This window comes from Channa argus, chromosome 11, assembly GCF_033026475.1.
Source record: "Channa argus isolate prfri chromosome 11, Channa argus male v1.0, whole genome shotgun sequence".
NCBI lineage: Eukaryota > Metazoa > Chordata > Actinopteri > Anabantiformes > Channidae > Channa > Channa argus.
Window position 1 is genome coordinate 613,352 of NC_090207.1, and position 20,638 is coordinate 633,989.

Genomic DNA, 20,638 nt, shown 5'->3' on the forward strand with positions numbered 1-20,638 from the left:
CGAACATGTATTGAGAATTGAATGCGTTTTTTTCACCACCATTTATTAAGTTTTGTTATTAAAATTGATATTAAACTCATACTTTTCTACAATTTGTTGTTCATTCCGTGTATTCTCAGCGCCGATTGGCCCCCAAAAGATTCCAGCTGGGAAAGCAGGCATGGCAGTGATGTCATATCCGGCTTCCTAGATTTTAATGCGGTGTGCAGTTGTGTCAAAACATGGGAACCTGGCACCAAAAGGAGATAAGATGGACGTCGTGACTGTTACTGTTATCCTTATTTATTCGGGTCTCATAGAAGCATCACAGTGTTTATCACAGTGTGACACACCAGAGTAACTGCATCATATGACTGCTGTTCTGGAACAATCTGTACATGCACAACTTGAAATCCATCCATCACTATAGACACTTCAAATAAAAGTAACAGCAAGTATTTATTGACAGAGAACAATTTCACAATCAGTATAAAAATATAATAAAAAAATATTTTTTCACAGGAAAATATATATATATATATATATATATATATATATATACATATATATATATATATATATATATATATATATACACACACACACACACACACACACACACACCAGTCTGGATTTCATTGAGTTCATTAATAAAGTAAATTCTTATAAATATATTAATGGAGTTCTGCACTTAAATTGTTAAGAGGAAAAGCTAAATGCAAATAGTATTAGTCATTTAGAACGTAGTTTTGTATGTTTTTAAGAAACTGAATAAATACAGTGTGTTCGTCCGATTGCTAATATGTTTTTAAAACATTATTTTTTTTTAAATCTTCACAAGCCAAGTTCCACACTTAATGTTTGTACTAGCACACACGTATCCTGGCTATAAGGAGTATCCGGAGGGGGGATATGAACACTCAAAGACCAAAAGAAAGGAAGGCTGGGTCTACAGCCCCAGCTCCTTCCCCCTTTGCATTAGCATTCTTTTGGGTCATAGAACTAATCCTTTGTCTCTCACAAAGTTTGTTACATGTCTGAAATGACTAAAATCCCAAGATACTAATGTGCAAGTTTACACATTTATTTTCATCCTTACGTTTGAGTCTTAAAAGAAGACTGGATGCTGTGGGAAAGTATAAGTATTAACCTGTAATTGTGTTTATACACCTACAAGCTGAGAATGTTTCCCAGTCTGTGAATAGACAGGCTGATTCTCCCTGAGAGATGCAGCTCATCCTTCAGAAAACGCCCCACTTGCTCAGAGTAAAGAACATCGCAGAACACCCAGATCTCCGCCCGCTCTCTCTGGATGTTGGCATTGCATGTCGGCAGCCTGGTTCTCTGAACAGATCGGCTGAGAGTCTGCCACACCTGCAGGGAGGAAGACGAAGACAGATAGGTGACGTGGGGAAGATGATGAAAAAGAACAGTGTGTCCTTATATGTAAAAGTAAATAGAACATTTTGGACAAAAAAAATCTATGTGGAGACTTGGCACTAAGACAATCTTTACAGATCAGTTTTGGGTAAATAACTGTTCAGACAGAACCGCCAAGATTGTCATCCAATAGGCCATCGGTAACAGAGACCAATCAGTGCTTAAGAGGAGACAACAGTATTTACCACACCATTACAACTTCTTCTATTGTTGTGACATATCCTCAATTAAAAGTTATAAACTGTGATGAGCTAGAGTGGCTTGAAAAGAGTAAGATAACCTTGCTTTTTTCCAAGTTGCATATCCATAGTCCCTTATCTTCCTCTTTCTCTTGCTCTAACACAAGCACAAAACGTGCAGCACTACATGCTCATTGGCTCAGGTCTTTGCATTGTGTTTTAGTGCCACGTGTTGACCTAAACGACGCGACATGACCAGTTGCAGCAGTTTGTCTTTGTCAAAGTTAGTTTTTTTGACCTTGGTTTGGTGTGTCCTGGCCCTAAAGGTTAGGTAGCATACCAGTGAGTCATACCTTTGTTGCACATTATACCTGTATCCTCCTGTGTCCACTGTCTCTCTACTGCGTGTCAAATAAAGGACAACTACCAGGTGCCAATATTATTATTATTATTATTATTATTATTATTATTGGCTCAAATAATTTAGCTCCAAACACATCAGAGATGTTTGGATAACTGTAGGCTCTTTATGAATTCATGAACTGACCTGTTCAATGTCCCTGGCTCCCTCACAGTTGTCCTCACTTATCACCCACTTGGCCCTTTGGCGGAGGTGGAGCCTGTGGGTAAACACCATGTGGCGGAACTGTTTGGACAGTGACTGGGAGTTCTGCAGCAAAACTCCTCTATGTGTAAAGATGCTCCAGGATCGTTTGATTGGACAGTCTTTTTGTTGCTGTTTGCCACAGGACAGCCCAGTGACCCTTCTCTCTGGTTTGTTACGGGGTGATGCTGGGAGGAGATGGTTTGAGGTTTCTGAAATGCAGACAGCATCTTTGCTTTTTTGTCTTTTTTCAGGTGAAGTTCTGGTGTCTGAACCAGGATTATCGTGATGCTTGTAAGTAACATTGGCACCCACTTTAGGTTCCTGCCATTTATTAGTCTCTGTTGCAGTTCTAGGAGTTTGCGGCCTGTTGTCGGAGAAGAATAAGTCACCCGAGTAGGTAACGACAGGGGCTGGTTTGGCAGGTCTGATGGGCAGCCGACAGTCTATAGTGGTGGTGGGGAACCAGGGGGTGAAGACCGGAGGAGTCCGATAGGGAAAAGGCTCCAGCAGCTTCTCCGTCCTCTCTATCAGAGAACTAAGCCCAGCAGCAGATCCAGGCTGATAGTGCAGAACCACATCCTCCATACAGACAGATGGCGATCATAAGACAGACTACACCACTCTCCTCATTTTCATCTTACTCCTCATGGAATCAATTTCGTCTTGAGAAGGGGAAGCTGCAAAGTTCACAGTCTATGACTCAAGAGGAAAAAAGATTTATGTAACTGTATATTTATTATCTAACAGTTACAGCATGGTTACTTTAGTGTAGCTCTGGATTCTGCCTCCCAGGTATTTCCATTACCTATTCAGTGACAGAACTGGATCTGAAACCAATTGCATCAGTTTGTCTTGGAGCTTCCAAGCCACTCTACTTATACTTAAACCACTTCTTCCATACAATTTACAGTTTGTGTTTTAGACTTCTGAGCAGACAATATAGAGCAAAGCATTTTGATTGTTCCACCGTATTTACGGAGATTGTAAAACTGCACATGTAATTTATGATGAGAAAATCTAAATGAACAGTATGAAACCTGTATAAAAATGCTTGAGTGCTGCCACCGTGAGCCAAAGGCGAAGAAGTACTTTTTAAGAAGCACATACGTTTGAAAAGTGAGGTACCATTAATATGCAAGTATTTATAGCAAAAAACGAAATAAACAAGGTATTTCAGGTCCCATTTTACCTTAAACCGGTCACGTTAGCTAATGTTTTGTTGTTACCGCCGTTAGTTAGCGAACGACGGATAGCTGTCATTAACTAGCTAAATGCTAATAGCAGTTCAACGTGAAGCTAAAACAGTATAATGAGGCAAAAATAAATATTAAAATAAAGTACCAACCTCTAACCCAGCTGACTGGAGTTCTACTAAAACACTCATCAAGTCCACTTCCTTAGCAGCTAGCAAAACGACAACTGTGCGATTCGCTGAAACTCTCGCGATAGTTGAAGTTAAAGCTGAACCTGAGACCATCCAGGGTTTTTGTCATCTTTTATCTCTTTAAAAAAGATTTTACTACTATCAAAATCATTTTAGACAAAACATTTCCGGTGACCAAGGGGGGTGTTATTATGTAGGCATATAAAGCATTTGGATTTTATGGACTGCACATGCAAACCATTATTTTCGCTATGGATTCAACAAATTATTTACTTGACACATGGCTTACACTTTTAAAAGTTCTGATAAGAAATTCTGTTAGTTACTCAGACCCTAAAGGAAAAACCTACCTTCATAATGTTTGTCTTCTTATCTTCTGTCTTATTAAACTCATCACACAAGATGGAGTCAAGGAGTTTTGAAACGAAAATTACATCAATCTGATGACTAATTATTTCAGCATCTGTATTTAAACAGAAATCAGTAGAAAATAAAGCCATGCAAATAAAGTCAACTGCATATCTCTCTAAAAACCAGTGGAGTATAATATTGCACAAAATAGTACAAAACTAGAATCTACTCTCCTTTCGGCTTATCCCGTGAGTTCAGGGTCGCCACAGCGGATCATTGTCCGCATTTACTAAATTGTTTATTAGTTTACATATAACAAATAAAATTTGAATAATTTCTTCAATGTGGCCATCAGATGGTCGTACTACTGGCATAAGTCATTTTGTTACATTTATAAACTCTAGCTTAGTTATATCCCTTTTTTGATGTGGCTACTTTCAGCTTTATAAAGCATAATTTTCTAAAGCCAAACCATGTGTGCCTCCGTTTATTCAACCCCCCCCCCCCCACAATGTAACAGGTGAACTAAGGAAGCCAGCTAAAGAAATGACACCAAAGAAAGCCACTAGTTTGTCAATACGACATTTTATTTCATAGGTCTGTTGTCTTTATTCAAATTACAGTAATATACTTGCTGAGATGACCACCGGCTGCAGCTTAGACAGCTAAAACTGACAGCTGTACTACTTGAAGCAAACTTTTTCCTTTTTTTTTGGAATTTTCTTTTTAAATAACTTTGCAACAGAAAAAGAGCACATACTGTATGCCATGAGATGTTTGTGGTGGTGGTGACATCATGGAGGTCTGGTTATGGTGCTGGTCTAAACAAAACAAAAACAAACAACCCAAAGAAAAACCTTGCGCGTTGTACATGTTGTAAAAGGATCAGAATATGGCACATTTGGTCCACATTGGTAGTTTTATTCTCATTTTTAAACATGTAGTAAACAAAAAACAAAAACAAAACCAAAAAAAAAAAAGAAAAAAAAAAAAGGGTCATCATAAATGTATGTGTTTTTCCCCAGAAGCACAGCATTAATGACAGCATATTGAAAACACAACTGTAGAGGGGGCTGCTCTTAAAGTTTCTCTTTTAGTTAAAATCTTATTTCATCAGCCAATTGTTTCTATTCTCCCTGGTACAGTAGCTTCATTATCGTCATTATCATCTTTATTATTAACATCTTTCCATCCACAATGAGAGGGTGGGGGTGAGGGGGGGTGCCTGGCAGGTGGATCTTCATGGATGACTGCCGGGGGATGGTATCGACATTCACAGGAAATAGTCAGGAGTGCGTCTGGTCACATGAGGCTCACCACGGCGAGGAGCAGGGTCAAACTGAAGGCTGAAGACACAAACTTTGTTAGCCATCGTGCTGTTAAGCTCTACAGCTTAAATATTAAATTCTGTTCCTCTTTTCAGTTACATTGAAAAGAGAAACAAAAAGGGAATTCTGCACTATAAAAGCTGCCAATTTGTAAGGTCTCCACTTTTTGTGAATAATTTGGAAGATTAAAGTCTCATCTTCAGTTAACTTTGCAGAGCTGAAGTATGTGGACATTGTTCCACATCACTGACAAATAAAGGAATCCTAAGTGACCTCTTGAAAACCTGTATTAAACTGATTGAGAGCTCAACTGGGTACCTGACTTATCCTTTAAGTTCTTCAGGGGAGACTAAGAAAAATAGTTAAATGTTTGGTACATACAAAATGAAAACAGGAACTTTTGTGAAGCCTTTTAATGTTGGCATCTCGACTGAGTTGCTCCAGCTATTTCAAATAAAGTTTCTGTAATAAATCTTTCTAAATAATTTTAGTAGATACCCTAAACTGTAAATAAATACCAGGTGGAGCCAGAATAAAGAATTGATTGTGTTGACTTTGCCCACCTACCTTGGATTGAACAATAGCTCTTTAAAAACACAGACTACACTTTCTTCCTGCATCCTAGAGATGTACAAAATGGTTTGTTACAAGCTCTCAAACGATTTCATCTCTTTACTAAATGTTAAGACATAAAGTTGTATGCTGTATGTTAAATTTTAACTTTGTCTGATTGACAAACACTAAAGATATCACATGTGCATGTGACACAAAATTAATTGTGCAGCTAGCAGGTGAGCTGTACAATGCGGAGGTGGAACTAATGACCAAGGTATCACAATCAACAATTAACCTACACAGTGATTGAAAGACAATGCTAAGGGTCTTATCAGTGCTACTCCTTAACCACAGACCGTAGGACTGAGAGGTCTAATACATAAACAGAAGCAGTGAAGATTAATGTGGCTGGGTTACTGTAAACCACCACCCAAAAACAAAGCTGGAAGACCGTTGGAACCAGGTCACTTATTTTGTTTAGACAGAAAACAGATAATTCTGTGACTTTGAGGACAGACAAGTTCCTAACTTCAGCCCTGTGATTTTAGTTGCCTAACTTATCCAATAAAAGCCTTAGAGGTTTCAGAGCTTTAGAGTTCTGAACTAACCTGCTCTATGGTGACCTTTAAACCAGTTCACACAACACACCAAGACAGGCGGTTACAGACGTGCTTTCAAGATTCCCAATTTTACCGTGTTACTGCAAAAGAACAGAATCAAACCAAACCAAGGTATAATCTAAATGAACCTGGCTCCAGAAAACATGGACAATTTATCTTTGCAGGATAAAACATATGCGGCTGCAACACTGAGCTTTGACTTCAGGCTGCTGGCAAACTGCTGATAACCATTCAAAACCCACTTCAGACCTGCATGTGCATTCAGAAAGCACAGAATACCACCCCACACTGTGGTGGTCATTGTTAAGCAGATTAAAAAGTAAAAAGCAGCTTATCCCACACAAGTATTGAGAGCCTTCAAATAGGCATTTGGTACTTAGAAAAGCAGAAGCTATTTCCCAGCTGACTGGTGGAAACAGAGTGAAAAAAGTAGAATTCGAACACTTAACTCCCGTGGCTTCACCTTTTGTAAACTCTTGTGGGTGTAGCAACTATTAAACTCACAGTTTAAAGCAAATTTATGATTAAAGACAGCAGATGCAGCCAGATCTTTCTGCTGCTTGACATTTACACAATTAAACACAAATACCCTAATTAGGTAAATACATTTAGTGCCTCTAAATGTGAGCTCTAAATGAAACTGAACTGGGTACCTGACTTATCCTTTCATTCTACTTACAAAGAGTATTTCAGAGTGTCGTCCAGTTCCATGATGGCTGCCTGGTTTCCACAGCGGTAGCAGTAGTTTGGAGCACTAAAGATGGTCACCACGTTCTTGTCATGGCCCCAGTTGTAGCCCTGAACAACACATCACATTGATTTACAAATAAGATGATAATGGGGTCATTTCTCGGGCATTTGTTGTTATTTAATGGCTAGGAAATGAAAAAAATAATTAAGAGGCTCTGGCTGCCCCATCGTAGCTGATCAGGGTTTGCCCTCGGTCCTTTCAAATCTCACTGGATTTTTTTTATGTTAACAGAACAATATTTAGATCTGGAAAAAAGATACATGTATAGCTCCTCTTTTCTTCTTACAGCTGTGGCCTGAATCCCATTTGAATACCAATTGTGTGACACTCAAACTGAAGTACAGTGGGAGTGAAACTGGTGCAGCAACGCAGATGTAGAATCCCTGCGCACTTTAACGTCAGTGTAGCATGTTGCCATGGAAATTTGGGGATCTTTCAATCCACCTGTCTGAGAGTTGACAGAATGTAGAACCAAAGCTTCAAATCTTAGCTAGTGGGTTTCCAACTAACTTATTAGTCAATAAACATTTTGGTTGTTTTATACACTTTAAAATAAACGCTCATATCAACTATGTGATGCTGAGTTTAAAGACAGTTATTGAGTTTATCTGCATACTGCAAAATATCGACAAGTCAGAGCATCAGAAAATACTTGAAAATAACTTTTGCAACTTTTCATGAATGAGAGCATCTTTACATGTTTCCATTCATGTGCAATCCTGCAGGTGTTATTCTTAATGTGGTTCATAGCTTATAGTAACACTGCGAGACCAGCGAGAGTGAGTGAGTGTGTGATACCTCCATGACCAGCTGATGGGCGCGGGAAACCAGGGTGAGGCCATTGGCGTGGTTAAAGGTTTCAGAGATATCCTGTCCAAAGGTGTAGCCGGCACCTCGAGGAGAGATACCCCACCCACCACGATCATCGGGGTCTGACCACAGGAGGTCACACATTGGGCCCTGTTTCACAGTGCAGGACATTTATTTTGTCATTTTGCAAAGAACATGTTTTATTTAGAGCCTCAAAACATCTGTAAATTATGTTTTAATGTGTGTATGTGTTAATATTTGCACCTCATGTGGAACTTCCTGCAGACGGTCCAGAGCTCGTATGTGATCCAGAGTGTCTATGGAGGGAGACAAACCTCCGTGGAGACAGAAGATCTAAAACAAAACAACAAGAAACCCAGAGTTATTCTTCAAGATGCATCAAAATATAAACATCAAAGACACCTTCAACCCAAGTTATTAATTATTCAATTTAAAAATAAAAAAACTGACTAAATAGGTCTGTTATTTATGGGCAAAGTTTAATGTTTAAAACATTTCGAATTCACAATGGGCAAACATTTCAGTTACTAAATAATGTTATGTTACTGAAATTAAACTTTTCTGTTTAAAAAGTTTCCCCAACTGTTGGTAGCTGATAAATTTTAAAAAGAGTATAGAAAAAAATTCATTATTCATTGAACGGGATGACAAAACGTCAAGGGAAACACAAGGCTGTTTCCGTGGCGGCTCATACCTGTCCATCAACCAGTGCAGTGAGCGGCAGGTAGTCAAACAGGTCTGTAAAGTACTTCCAGACATTGGCATTGCCGTACTTCCTCAGGCACTCGTCGTAGAATCCGTAGACCTGTGTGATCTGCCGCGACTCGTGGTTCCCTCGCAGGATGGTGATTCTCTCCGGGAAACGAACCTGAAACAAGGATCAAAAATGAGAAAATAGAAGATGCAGTAGCTGTTGTAGTAGTTCTATTGGTTAATTATATTATATTTATACCATATAATTATATGGTTAGTTACTCAGATGAACAGTTTACTGTCAAATTCAAAATCTTTAGACTTTTTCTTTGTCACTTGAACATCTGGCAACATCACCGTGGACTATTTTCTGACATGCAAAACCCATCACTGTCAATTAATCTGGCCATTATTCCCTTGTTTAATGTTGACAGTTCCTCAACTGTTCTGTCTGAATATATATGAGAAATGATGTAGAGAACAACACAGCCCAATAAGACATCCAAACACTTATTTTGCTTAAACTCACCTACAGTCCAAAAAGCTTTACTGTCATAAGATGAAGAGTTCTATTATCATTTAACGGTAAGCATGTAATTATCAAAGTAAAATTTCTGTCCAACTAATCAATTAGGTCAACTAATTTTGGCTGCCTTTGTTTTCACAAAATGTAGAATTTGACAATTTTAGCCACTGTAAAATCTGAATTGATTTGTATTTAACCTACAATTCAATTCAACTCAGTTAAATACTTTTACTTTTTCTGTTTTAAAACCTGGAATGTTATTGGTGAATATAAGAGGAATTTTTCTCTTTTTCTTAAAAAAAGTTTCAGATTTAGGCAGGAAATCAAACTCAAACAAGTTACCGTACACAATTCCTTGCTCAGCTAGTAAAAAATAAATATTCAAATAATATTAAGAATTAAAAATAGAACTACACATATAAAGATGAAGGGACATTTATTTCCAACTACTTATACTATGGAACCTATTACTAGTGTCAAAATATCACGCACTTATTTCAGTTGCTTTTGCACCTTATCAAGTCACTGCATGCAACCACACACATAGATTGTTAGAAACCTGCTTTTAAACAAGAGAACTCTGATCACATGTCAATTACATTCCAGTCCCGCTTCATGGTAATAGCAGTTTGAGAGACGTGGGGGTGATGTTTTTAAAGCCTGTTGAAGTTAACAAACATGGTTCCTTTCCCCATAAAGTGTTAAGTCTCAAGACGTACGCAACCCTGTCCAGGCACAAAGCATGACTGTCCACTAAAAATAATTTTCTGCTCTAATTGTATCAACAATTTGTACATTTGCCCGTCAGCTAAAACATCTCTGCAACATGTTTTTATTAACACATTCATGATGCATTAAAACTCAAGACACAACTTCCCAATTTTGAAATCACACTATTTGCAAGAGAAACCTCACAGTCTGAAGCTGATGTTCCCTTTTGATTGGGCTCAATAATATTACAAGAACTTACTATAGCAAGTGAAGAAACAGGTTGAGTCTCCTCCTTACCAGCTTTGTCAAAACAAACTAAATGTCACCAAGTAAACCTTTAGGCCCAGAAGCCCAGAGTTAATTCACTGAGAGACGTGGTTTGATCAAGACATGACCCAACTAAGCACAACTGAAACTGGATGCTCTTCTTCCCTAGTCAACTCTTCTATAAACCTTATTCAAAAGATATTTAACATGTGCAACTGTGTTCTCATTCTCTGACAATCACTTTTAAGTCACAGCAGTAGCTGAGTTAGTAGCAAGTGTGTGTGTGTGTGGATAAACGTGAAGCAATATTCAAAAGCGCTATGTAAGCTGACAATTTGCCATTAGGTAATGTTCACGTTTTTTGTGTAGCTGAGAGCAGGAGCATCAGACTTGTGAGCATGATTCATTCTGAAAGAACTACAGCACCATTACAGCCTCAATTATTTAAAATATAAAACCTTCACCAAAACTACCCAAAACTGTAAAAATGTACATGAAAATGTAGTTGGGCCACAAGCTACAGCTGTTAAACAACACACAGCTCAGGTGTAAGCACACAGTGGCTAATCAATATGTTCCAACACGTTACCTCAGCCAGTCACATTTCACATGTTCTGAGATGTTCTTTGGAGAACATCACTGCTGCATTTTTTTGCAGCTTGTCTATACAGGAAATGTTTTAGCAACAGTTTCATCAGTCTCACTCAAACATTTAAATCATCGTACATGTTTCAGAAATAATTACCTATAGTTTAATTCATTTGCCTGGCACTTCCTGTCATATGAATATTGCCCATTTACACATAGCAATGTCAATGCTCAAACAACTGCCCTGGATCCTGAGTGCTTACAAAACACAAATGACCTACACTAAACACTATCCATGAACACATCTCTTGTGACACACAGGAAATTGAAGCAGCAGCTTTGTTAGCATTTACCACTGTGGGGTGACAAAATGCAGAAATTATTTTCCACCAGTCAGTTGTTTGGTATTAAATTACTTAGTGAGATTTGGAGTGAATGGTTTGTCATTAGCTGAGCTTTCTACTGTCTCACTAGTTGATGTGGAAAAAGTAAATTTCCATGTGATGAACAGCAGCAACTCATAGGGAGAAAAACTTTCCTTTTATCTTTTGCTCATCTCTTCAGGGGGTCGACACACCAGAACGTGTTTGGCATGTGTTTTTATGCCGGATGCCCTTCCTGTCGCAACCCTCCCATTTTTATCCAGCCCTTGGTGGCTGGACGGGGGGAAAGAAGGATATATAAAGGACACACACACACACGTGTGTGTATAGAGCTAGGTCTCTCTCTCTCTCTCTCTACGAAGCTGCAACAGCAGTTCCTGTAAAATATCTTTGACTGGTATTTTATATATTGGTTGTGATGTTTGAATCTTACATAAATACCTATGTAGGTCAAGGCTGCAAGGCAAACATATTTTTTCAATCAAATCAGGCTTTACAGTTGCAATTGCCATTAATCTAACAGTACCCATTAGTTAAGGAACCCCGAGGCTAAATATGCTTGGTCTCACATTAGGACAGTTGTATGCATATGAAAAGATGATACGTGGCAATGAATGGATTACATACATTGGGAACCATTTCAGTACCTGCAGATACCCTAAAACACTTTCAGCTGGATGGCATGTGCCACAAAGGAAGAGACAGGCACCAATGACTTTTACCTTTAATGTGACGAGCAGCGTGACCGTCTCCACCGAGTAGTAGCCTCTGTCGACATAGTCTCCCATGAACAAGTAGTTTGTGTCGGGAGACTTGCCTCCAATCTTAAACAGTTCCATGAGATCATGGAACTGGCCGTGGACGTCACCACACACTGTAACCGGGCATCGCACCTGAGGGGAAAGTTAATAGTGTGTCACAGGGTCATCTCACCAAAACTGACTTAACCTGCTGCTTGATTGCAAGATTACACTGATTTTTTTAAATTTGGGACAGAACAGCTTGTCCCCACCCACAGACTCACACAAAATCCTGACTCTGTGCTTTTTCCATCACATCTGAACAACTTCTTTAGCAAAACAAAATGTATGGAGATGAGCACAATAGCAGGCAAAGGTAAACAGACCACAAAGATCACAATGTGGCACCTGCTTCACACCTCCAACCTCCAGTAAATAAACAGTGATCATGCTCAAAAGTATAAAACTGATGCTTGACTCTAAAAAATTTTGTTTTATTATTTTAGAAGATTATAGGATTTTACAAGTCAGTTGGAGTTTGGAAACGGCTTCAGAAAGACTGACATTTATATAAACTGTGAGTCTGCAGTTTAGCAGAGACAGTTTGCAGTGTAAATAAGGTGTGATAGTGTTAAAAATGTGGAGGCTGTGTCATGTTCGGTTCCAAACACAACTGAGACAACTAATCCGAAAACCACATAACATCAAATTTAAAAAAAAAAATAAGTAAGTAAACATAATACTATATTATAGATAGATGTGTTTAGTTTCAGCTGTAGCATTCATTGGTTTATCAGATGTGAATCTCATTGAGGAAAAACTGGTTATTTGTGCTCAAGGTAATTTGGTTAATTACTTCTACATTTTAAAGATATTGCATATATTTTAATTTAATTTCCTTTTTGATATTGTGTGAAAAACAACTAGCAGCTGATCTTTCACCGTTAAAACCTGAAGAGTCAGTTCTACTCTGACTGCTTGTTTTCTTGATTATGAGCGGATAAAACTCACTTAATCATTACCTGCATAATGCCTAAATAATGTCCTTATATTCAGACAGTTTGTGTCTTTTCACTATTAAACTAACCCTAACCAGCCAAACAAATAAAATAATAAGTCTATATATGCAGGTTTTCTGTAACGGTGTCACTAAAATTAACACTGGATGTTATTCATTTTTAATAAAAGTGTGATATCTGAATTACAATGTGTCATTAAACAGACTTGTCATATACGTCTTTGACCTATGTGGGAAACCACACAGAAAATACCAACATATATTGTGTATTGCCATTGAGCCTAAAAATTCAAAGATATAAATCTGTCGATATCGCCTAGCCCCACTTATGTGTCAAACAATCTGCATTTCAGCCAACTGTTCCAGCAAACACCAAATCTGTTGTTATGTAGGGTCCCTATTCCCCCCGTCTAGCTCCTTCAAATGGCAGTTTAAAGTGCTATAATGGGAAGTCTGTCCACCCTGAGGCCTACATAGACCCTACAGCCATGTTTTACTGAAAATCAATTGATGCGTTAGATTTTTCTGTGATGACGTTTTTAGAACAGGCTCAAACATTGTGAGTATCTCTCACCTCCTGAACGTTGGACTCCTTGGTTAGAATCTCCTTGGCCTGGAGGAGAGGACACAAATACAGATGTTAGACAGTCACCTTTTTAAATGTCCTGTCATAAACCACATCTCAGACACTTAAGTGTCCATTTCATATATGTAAATATACATAAACAACTACATCTTACACATCTACATTTAGCATCCATATAAGACCAGTGGGTTTTTTGAGAAGTTGGCCTGTATGTGTTGGAAAGCATGGTGAAAACTAATTTGCCTAAATTGGGCAATTTTTCCTGCCTTTATTAGATAGAGGCATGTGAAATGAGCAGACAATGACATGCAGCAAGTTCCCCCTCAGACTCAAACCTGGGACGTTGTGGTTGTTTTGGTGTCAAGATACTTTTGGTTAGTGTATTTTTCAAAGATCCTCAGTTCATAAGTCTCAATTCTGACTGTTCTGTGAGCTCTGAAATGTTTTGATCAATTTTTTTATAATAACTTTCGAAGGATTCTAAGAAATAACATCCCATTACAGAATAAAGCAAAAATAAAAACATTAAATGAAATAAATTTGACAGTTTAATATTAGCATGTAAACATTAAGTTAAACAAGAATTATTCTGTAACATTCTCAAGCTAACATTTAATGTCAACTATTACAACGTGACAATTATTGATACTCCGGGATAGACACATTTTGGCCAGGATTAAAAATCCCAAAATACTAAGGTCTTGTTACGACACAATCTTGCTCAAAGGCAGAAAAATAAAAGGAAGCCTTGTCCTTGTCATATTTTTATTCTCCAAACTTTTTAACACAAGAAAGATCATTTGTTGCTCAGCTGCAGAACAGCCATATTTTCTCTTAAACATTTCAACAACTAGGATTTGATTTGGGACTTTAAGACTGAAATAATTACTTAATACAGCACCTAGGTCTACGTCCACATCATCATAGCAGTTTAAAGTTAATATTTTGTGCTTTTGTTTCAAACAGGGATTGTTATCAACTACTGGACATGGTATTAGTTAATTAAAGCTGAAACAATCTTATGTAAAAAAAAAAAAAAGTATCAATTTAAAAACAAGTTTTACAACGAGTTTTAGCACAAGTCAAAAATTAAAATTAAATAATCACAACTTTTCACATTTGAACTTGAAAAATTTTCAAATTTTCAAAGACATATCAAGCAATCTGATGACTTTAGATGTTGCCAATAAATAGATCAAAGGTTTTAATCCAGAAAACGTGCATCAAATGAAAAAAAGAAATAAGCACAAGATACAGCTAATGTCAATTTGTAAGGTCTTCTACATTGAAAACTGTTCTTTTCAGATCTGTAAAGCACAATCTGCTTCTATGAAATGAACATTTCCCCTCCAACATTATTATTAGATATTTAATATTTCAGGGTTTCCTCAACAAACCAAGGATCCGAGGCACTTATTTCATTCGCTGCACTCAGGATTCTTTACATTTCAAAGCCTACAGCTTCTCACTAACATGGTTAAAGCCAGCTGCTTTTAAAAGTGAAAGAAATTTAAGCTTGATAACGCACAAAATGTTCTCATCGAGTTAAATGGTGCAACACACCTGAGGTGACGTCTGAATACTGTAAGAGGGTTGGCAGGTTCATACCAACACAAAATGATCGATAAAAATAGGGCGCGGTGGCAGCATTAACTCTCCAAAATACGATGAAAATGAAAAGTATACCGTTGTAGAATTTAACATTAGCACAGTTGTGGTCCGTGGGGAAAATACAGCCGTTCATAAACTGGCAGTAAAACGGGCTCCGTCTACGTGCTGGTAAAGTCGTAAAAGCTGAGAATTGTCGGCCTTTCAGTCGTAAGACTATAGTTGCTCTACACAGACATCGGCAACAACTCGATTTGGAAGAGTTTACCAAAATATACATTTCAAACTGTTAGAAGCAATTGATTTGGCGGCTGCAATGCTGTGGAACATTGGCAATCTCATGATGACTGGTCGAAATTGAGAAGGAAATAATCGAATTGTTCGTACTTCGGCTCAGGAATTAGACGGAACCGCTTTCGCAATGAAGGCCACACAGAAAGGGAGGCCAACTCAGTTAGAAACAAAAGATACTTGTAAACCACTTACCTTCTCACAGAGTGTCCTGACTTGGTTTTCTGTAAGCTGCTTACACTCGTTTAGCTGTTCGATCCATTGGTCTAATTCTTTAGTGAAAGATTTGTCTTCCATGACAGCCGCGGTAGCTTGCTAAGCTAAGTTAGCTACCAGAAAAAAACAAACTAGCCTGTGTCGCTGCGCTAGCTGCTTAGCCTTTAGCTCGTCGTATTGTTAACCCGATCTAGTCCCGCCAAACCGGTTGGAAAATCAATCATTAAACCTAAAGCTAACGAGCTGTTCAGTCAAGTTATATCATTATAAATTACCAATGTTAAGTTACCGATGTTAAAAATGAGTTTACATGAACCAGGGGAGTCAAAAATGTCGAAATTCCCCAATGCGGCAGTTGTCTGCGGCGTCGCAGCGGCTAGCCGATTTGCTAAAAGAGCTAGCTTCAATAACATCCGGGCATTTCAGCAGTGCGCAGACTCAGCGCGCCAGCGACACCAAGTGGACAGAGCCTGACATACTTTAAATTGTACTATTACACAGAATAATTACACAAGCATTTCGGAAGTACATGTTGTATTTTTACTCCCTTAATGATCTTACAGCTAGTCATTGGTTACTTTAAAGTACAATTATAGAATACGTTTTTATGTACATTTTATATTATTTTATTTTATGGCTGTATCTTCTTTCTTCCTCTTTTTTTTCAGGGGTCCCCTCAGCGAATCATGTGCCTCCATCTAAACCTTGTCCCGTGCATCCTCTTCTCTCACTACATCCAGAAATCTCCTCTTTGGTCTCTAGTATACACTCCCCAAGCAAATGATAATATTATTAAATGAGAAATCTCAAATTAAAATGCCTGTTCCTCAAACCTCATTTGAAGATTAGCTTAAGGAGTAGCATAATCTTGCTGTTTAAAACATAAGTACACGCCGCATATGTAAAACACGTCTTTGATTAGTTTGATGTTACATTCCGTTCGCCCCAATTGGGCGGCGCTCCAGTTTCTGTCAATAAATACAAATAAGGTGCTTCGCCTTCGCGTCCTCCCCCGCTCGGTGACTTAATCGAGTGCTCCATCTGGTCGACAACAGTCCACGAAGTCGGCCGTATGGCTCCGTGGTTTACACACAGATTCTTTAAAAAAAGCTTTACATAATTTCAGTGCACAAATCAAATTTTGTCGTTAGTCTCTGTATCCAGTTCACATTTAGCCCCAACAATGGCTCATTTAACGACAAACCCCGCTGACAAGGAGAGGTGAGTTAATCTAGAAGCTAGCATGTTAGCCTAGCCTAGCTAAAAGTACTTAGCCCTTAGCTGAAGCTTTGTAAAACTCCTTTCCAAAATACATTGAATTTGAGGATAACTTAGGAATCTGGAAGCGTATCTTTATCATAAATTCATCATCTAGTCAACGTGTCGTTTCTTTGAAAGCCCACTATTCAATGTCATCATATATTTCATTTGTTTTGTTTTAGTTTTTTCAGTTGATTAAAATTCAGGATTCTAACTTGTGCTTCACGACAATCATCGATGGTGTAGAGCTCGTAGCGTCAGACTAACGTTATCTGTTATTGTCAGGCAAAGGAGACGTTGTGGGAGTAGCTACTGTCGAGTAAACCTTGGCAGTTTTATTACACCTTAGAATCACTTTTCATGCATACATTGAATCAAAGCCACGTTTGTTCCTCCAGAAATCATGGGGAATCTAAAAAGGGCTCCGTTTTTGTATGAGGTTTGGCCTGGCGGTCGGAGGGTCACCGTGGCCCTTTAGCATGACGTGTAAAAGAGCCGCAGATGTGATTACTGGCCAAGTTAATTGTATTTCATGGAAAGACACGATGGGAGACGAGCTGTGTATGAAGTAAGTTCGTTAGAGGGGACTTACTGTGAGATGGACGAACGTTTTCACTTATGAAGTTACCAAGAACATCTTCTTGCATACATGGTTAATTAGTCATTCAAGTAGTCATTTTCCAACGTGTGACCCCAGTTTAGAGCGAAATACCGGATGTTTTGTCAGCTAACGCGCTGCTTTACATCACAGGTTTGGGCCAAAAAGTGTAAAAAGGTTTAACAAGTGAACGGTGACAGTGTCTGAATAAACCTGTACACAGCTGCTCACACACAGCTGAGTGTAAAATACAGCCTGAAACTGATGATAATTATTCAATACTAATTGATGATTTTTGCGCTGATTTGTCAGCTACTTTTAAACTATAAAATGCTTGTGATCATTTCCTGTAGCCCAGCGTTAAACCAAATTATGTCACATTGCTGGTTTTGTTTGACCAGCACCTCAGAACCCAAAGGTTGCTAATTTATCACCTGGGACATACTTTATAAACTAAACACTTCATTGATTAATCAGGAAAGTCATTGGTTTAACTTCCAATTTAAAAATATCTGCAAATAACAGCCAATGAATCCATTAGGCAGTTGACAGAAATGTCACCTGTGGGTAATCGTCTGTTTCTGTCAAACGTTTTCTCAGCTTCTCAGATATAATTATTTGCTGCATTTTCCCATTGATTGCAAATTAAGTATTTTTGGGGGTTGTGCACTGTTGGTCACAACAGTTTAAAGGACAACTTTACCTATTTACAACACTTTTTTTTTTCTGTGGCTTTTAGGGTGGAAATGTATATTAGTGCTTTTAAAGTGCTTTCCCTCTGAATTTCCTATATCAAAATATTTCTCCTATTCTATAGAGATTCAGATGACATCACCCACGATTTTCATTCATTTTCAGCAAATTGAAAATTGTTAAAGTGGACCTTTTTTTTTAAATATTTTTATTTTTTTGGTTGACCATCTTTATAAACCTATACAATTACACATAGTGTGAACAACAAGATAACATAATCTGAAATGAAGGTTTCTCCAAATGATGTTATATGGAGGCATTTTTCTTCTAAACGTTGAGAGATTTTAAAATGGGGAATTCAATGGGAAGTGTAATGGCAGGTAAAAAGCTTTCTGTAGCAGCATGTGTGTTGTTGTTGGGTTGTTCTTCCTGTTGATATTTTTCGTAGGTTTTTTGTTTTTGGTTTCCAGCTGCAAACTGAGTCTGTGTTCATCGTATGTTTCAGATTCATCTGTGTTTACCCAGTTTACATCAACAGTAAAAAGACGCTGGCAGAAGGACGAAGGATCCCCGCAGAGAAGGTTTCTAATTTCTACTGAATACTATTTAAACTTGTTCAATCCAACAATGTTTTATTCTATCTATGTTTACTAAATGTTTTAACATCTTGACTATCATGACTTTCAATGGAGCTGGATAAAAATCTGAATCATTAAAGTGGTTATAATTCACCTTGAGGAGAATGTGATTGTAGAGTCAGATTGTAGAGTCCAGTCAAACAAAAGTTGAACAAATAGTGACTGATTTTTCTTACCGATGTAGAGAAATGGCTCTAAGTGTTTCAGTGTGTATGGAGCAGCTGATGATGTTCTCTCTGCAGGCTGTGGAGAATCCATCCTGTGCTGAGATCAGAGACGTGCTGACGGCTGCTGGGGTGAACGTCTACGTGGAGGTAAATCTGAAAACACACACTTTATCTGTTAAAACACGTCATATGATGACATGGTTCTGTGTAGGGGTGGGAATCACTGTGTGTGTGTTTCTGTTTGTGTTAGAACAAAATGCACCCAAGGGAGTGGAACCGGGACGTCCAGTTCAGAGGTCGTGTCAGAGTTCAGCTAAAGCTTGAAGATGGCAGCCTCTGTCAGGAGAAGTTTACATCTCGTAAGTCCTGCACACACTCTGGTCTCTGTACCTAAAGCTCTCTAAGGTGTATACAGTATCAGTATAGTACAGTACAGTATCAGAAGAGGAGACATCACAAAGTGAAGCCCCAGGTCTGAACTGGTCTCTGCAGAACAACAAGCAGCTAAAGAGCAGAGGTCACCACAGACTCATCATACTATATTAAACACACAGGGGAAATGTCTTATGGGTGTCTGTGGTCATAGAGAAGGTTGGTAAAATCATCAGAAGTCCTCCACTAGCCATAAACCCAGACATTGAGAAGTCTCACATGTCAACTAAATGTGTATTCTACTTCCTCAGGTAAAGACGTGATGTTTTACGTAGCAGAGATGATCCCTAAACTAAAAACTCGGACCCAAAAGAGTGGAGGAGGAGACGCCAACTCTCAGCAGGGGGAGGGAGGGAAGAAGAGCAAGAAGAAGAAGAAATAGGCACACAGACATTTTTAAGCCTTTTTTTTTTTTTTTTTTACATTTGAGTTCATTGATTACTCATCGGCATCAGGTGGCATTAAACCCTGGACGTTCAGGATAGTCTCCACCACTAAAACCCGTCTGTGACCTTAGACAAGTTCATTGCAGCTCAAACAGAAACATTATAAAGTAGAAAGATGTGAGGCCCCTCCCTCCACACTTTGTTTATCCCGTTCATTTAAGTCCAGGTGAATAAATAGTTCATTTTGTCACCTTTTGTTGGTTTTTCTTCCTCTTGATAACTGAGGACAACATGTTGGGTTTTTTGACAATAAATTCTACTTTTATTTTGTTGTAAAAAAATCAACTTGGTGTTTTAGCCCCTTCAAACTTGTCAGGGCTGTTGCTCTGTCACATATCTGATCAGATTATCATTTATTACCTAACAGATGTTTGATGCAGTCATTCAGTTGTCAGTTTATTAGGAACACCAAGCTAAACTAAGTCAGTCTGATCCCACAGTTTGGCAGTAAACTGTCCAGCGTGAAGGTGATGATTCTACTGTTATTTGAGCTGCTGATGAGCTGCGTCACACGAAGCAGCTGTGGTTTGAGAGGCAGAGCAGCTTCTTTGATCTTTTTCATATGTCCAAATGTCCTGGGGCCCCATTACCTTTTAAATGTCAGCTACACACTCATTTAACATTGGTCAACAGTGGTGGACATGGCAGAGCTGCTTCTGTCCACAAAGAACACTGCTGTCTGTCTATTGTTTGTTCAAGACCACGTGGATAAAACAAGATGTTTGGAAGAACATTCTGCGGACAGTCGAAAC

General features: G+C 38.4%; 3 protein-coding genes across 6 annotated transcripts; 1 reads left to right on the plus strand and 2 right to left on the minus strand.

Moving 5' to 3' along the window:
* Positions 1–29: 29 nt before the first annotated feature.
* On the minus strand, positions 30–3,653 carry zgc:101664 (uncharacterized protein LOC450064 homolog). 4 transcript variants are annotated; one of them, XM_067520444.1, is made up of 4 exons: positions 3,551–3,653; positions 2,146–2,882; positions 1,154–1,353; positions 30–229 (listed from the first exon to the last, which is right to left on the minus strand). In XM_067520444.1, the coding sequence occupies exons 2-4, from the start codon at positions 2,788–2,790 to the stop codon at positions 187–189; spliced, it is 888 nt and encodes a 295-aa protein (XP_067376545.1). In that variant the 5' UTR covers positions 2,791–2,882; positions 3,551–3,653; the 3' UTR covers positions 30–186. The 4 variants fall into 4 exon arrangements, with proteins under 4 accessions (XP_067376545.1, XP_067376543.1, XP_067376544.1 ...); XM_067520442.1 differs by having other exon boundaries at positions 2,146–2,904; positions 3,551–3,647; XM_067520443.1 differs by having other exon boundaries at positions 2,146–2,898; positions 3,551–3,633.
* Positions 3,654–4,506: 853 nt separating this feature from the next.
* LOC137135834 (serine/threonine-protein phosphatase 2A catalytic subunit beta isoform) lies at positions 4,507–16,047 on the minus strand. The gene is made up of 8 exons (XM_067520470.1): positions 15,632–16,047; positions 13,526–13,564; positions 11,916–12,086; positions 8,720–8,893; positions 8,269–8,358; positions 7,993–8,154; positions 7,123–7,241; positions 4,507–5,286 (listed from the first exon to the last, which is right to left on the minus strand). The coding sequence occupies exons 1-8, from the start codon at positions 15,731–15,733 to the stop codon at positions 5,214–5,216; spliced, it is 930 nt and encodes a 309-aa protein (XP_067376571.1). The 5' UTR covers positions 15,734–16,047; the 3' UTR covers positions 4,507–5,213.
* A 609-nt stretch (positions 16,048–16,656) lies between these two features.
* On the plus strand, positions 16,657–20,076 carry srp19 (signal recognition particle 19). Its single transcript, XM_067520480.1, has 5 exons — positions 16,657–16,873; positions 18,709–18,784; positions 19,084–19,155; positions 19,259–19,367; positions 19,692–20,076. The coding sequence occupies exons 1-5, from the start codon at positions 16,836–16,838 to the stop codon at positions 19,820–19,822; spliced, it is 426 nt and encodes a 141-aa protein (XP_067376581.1). The 5' UTR covers positions 16,657–16,835; the 3' UTR covers positions 19,823–20,076.
* The last annotated feature ends 562 nt before the right edge of the window (positions 20,077–20,638 follow it).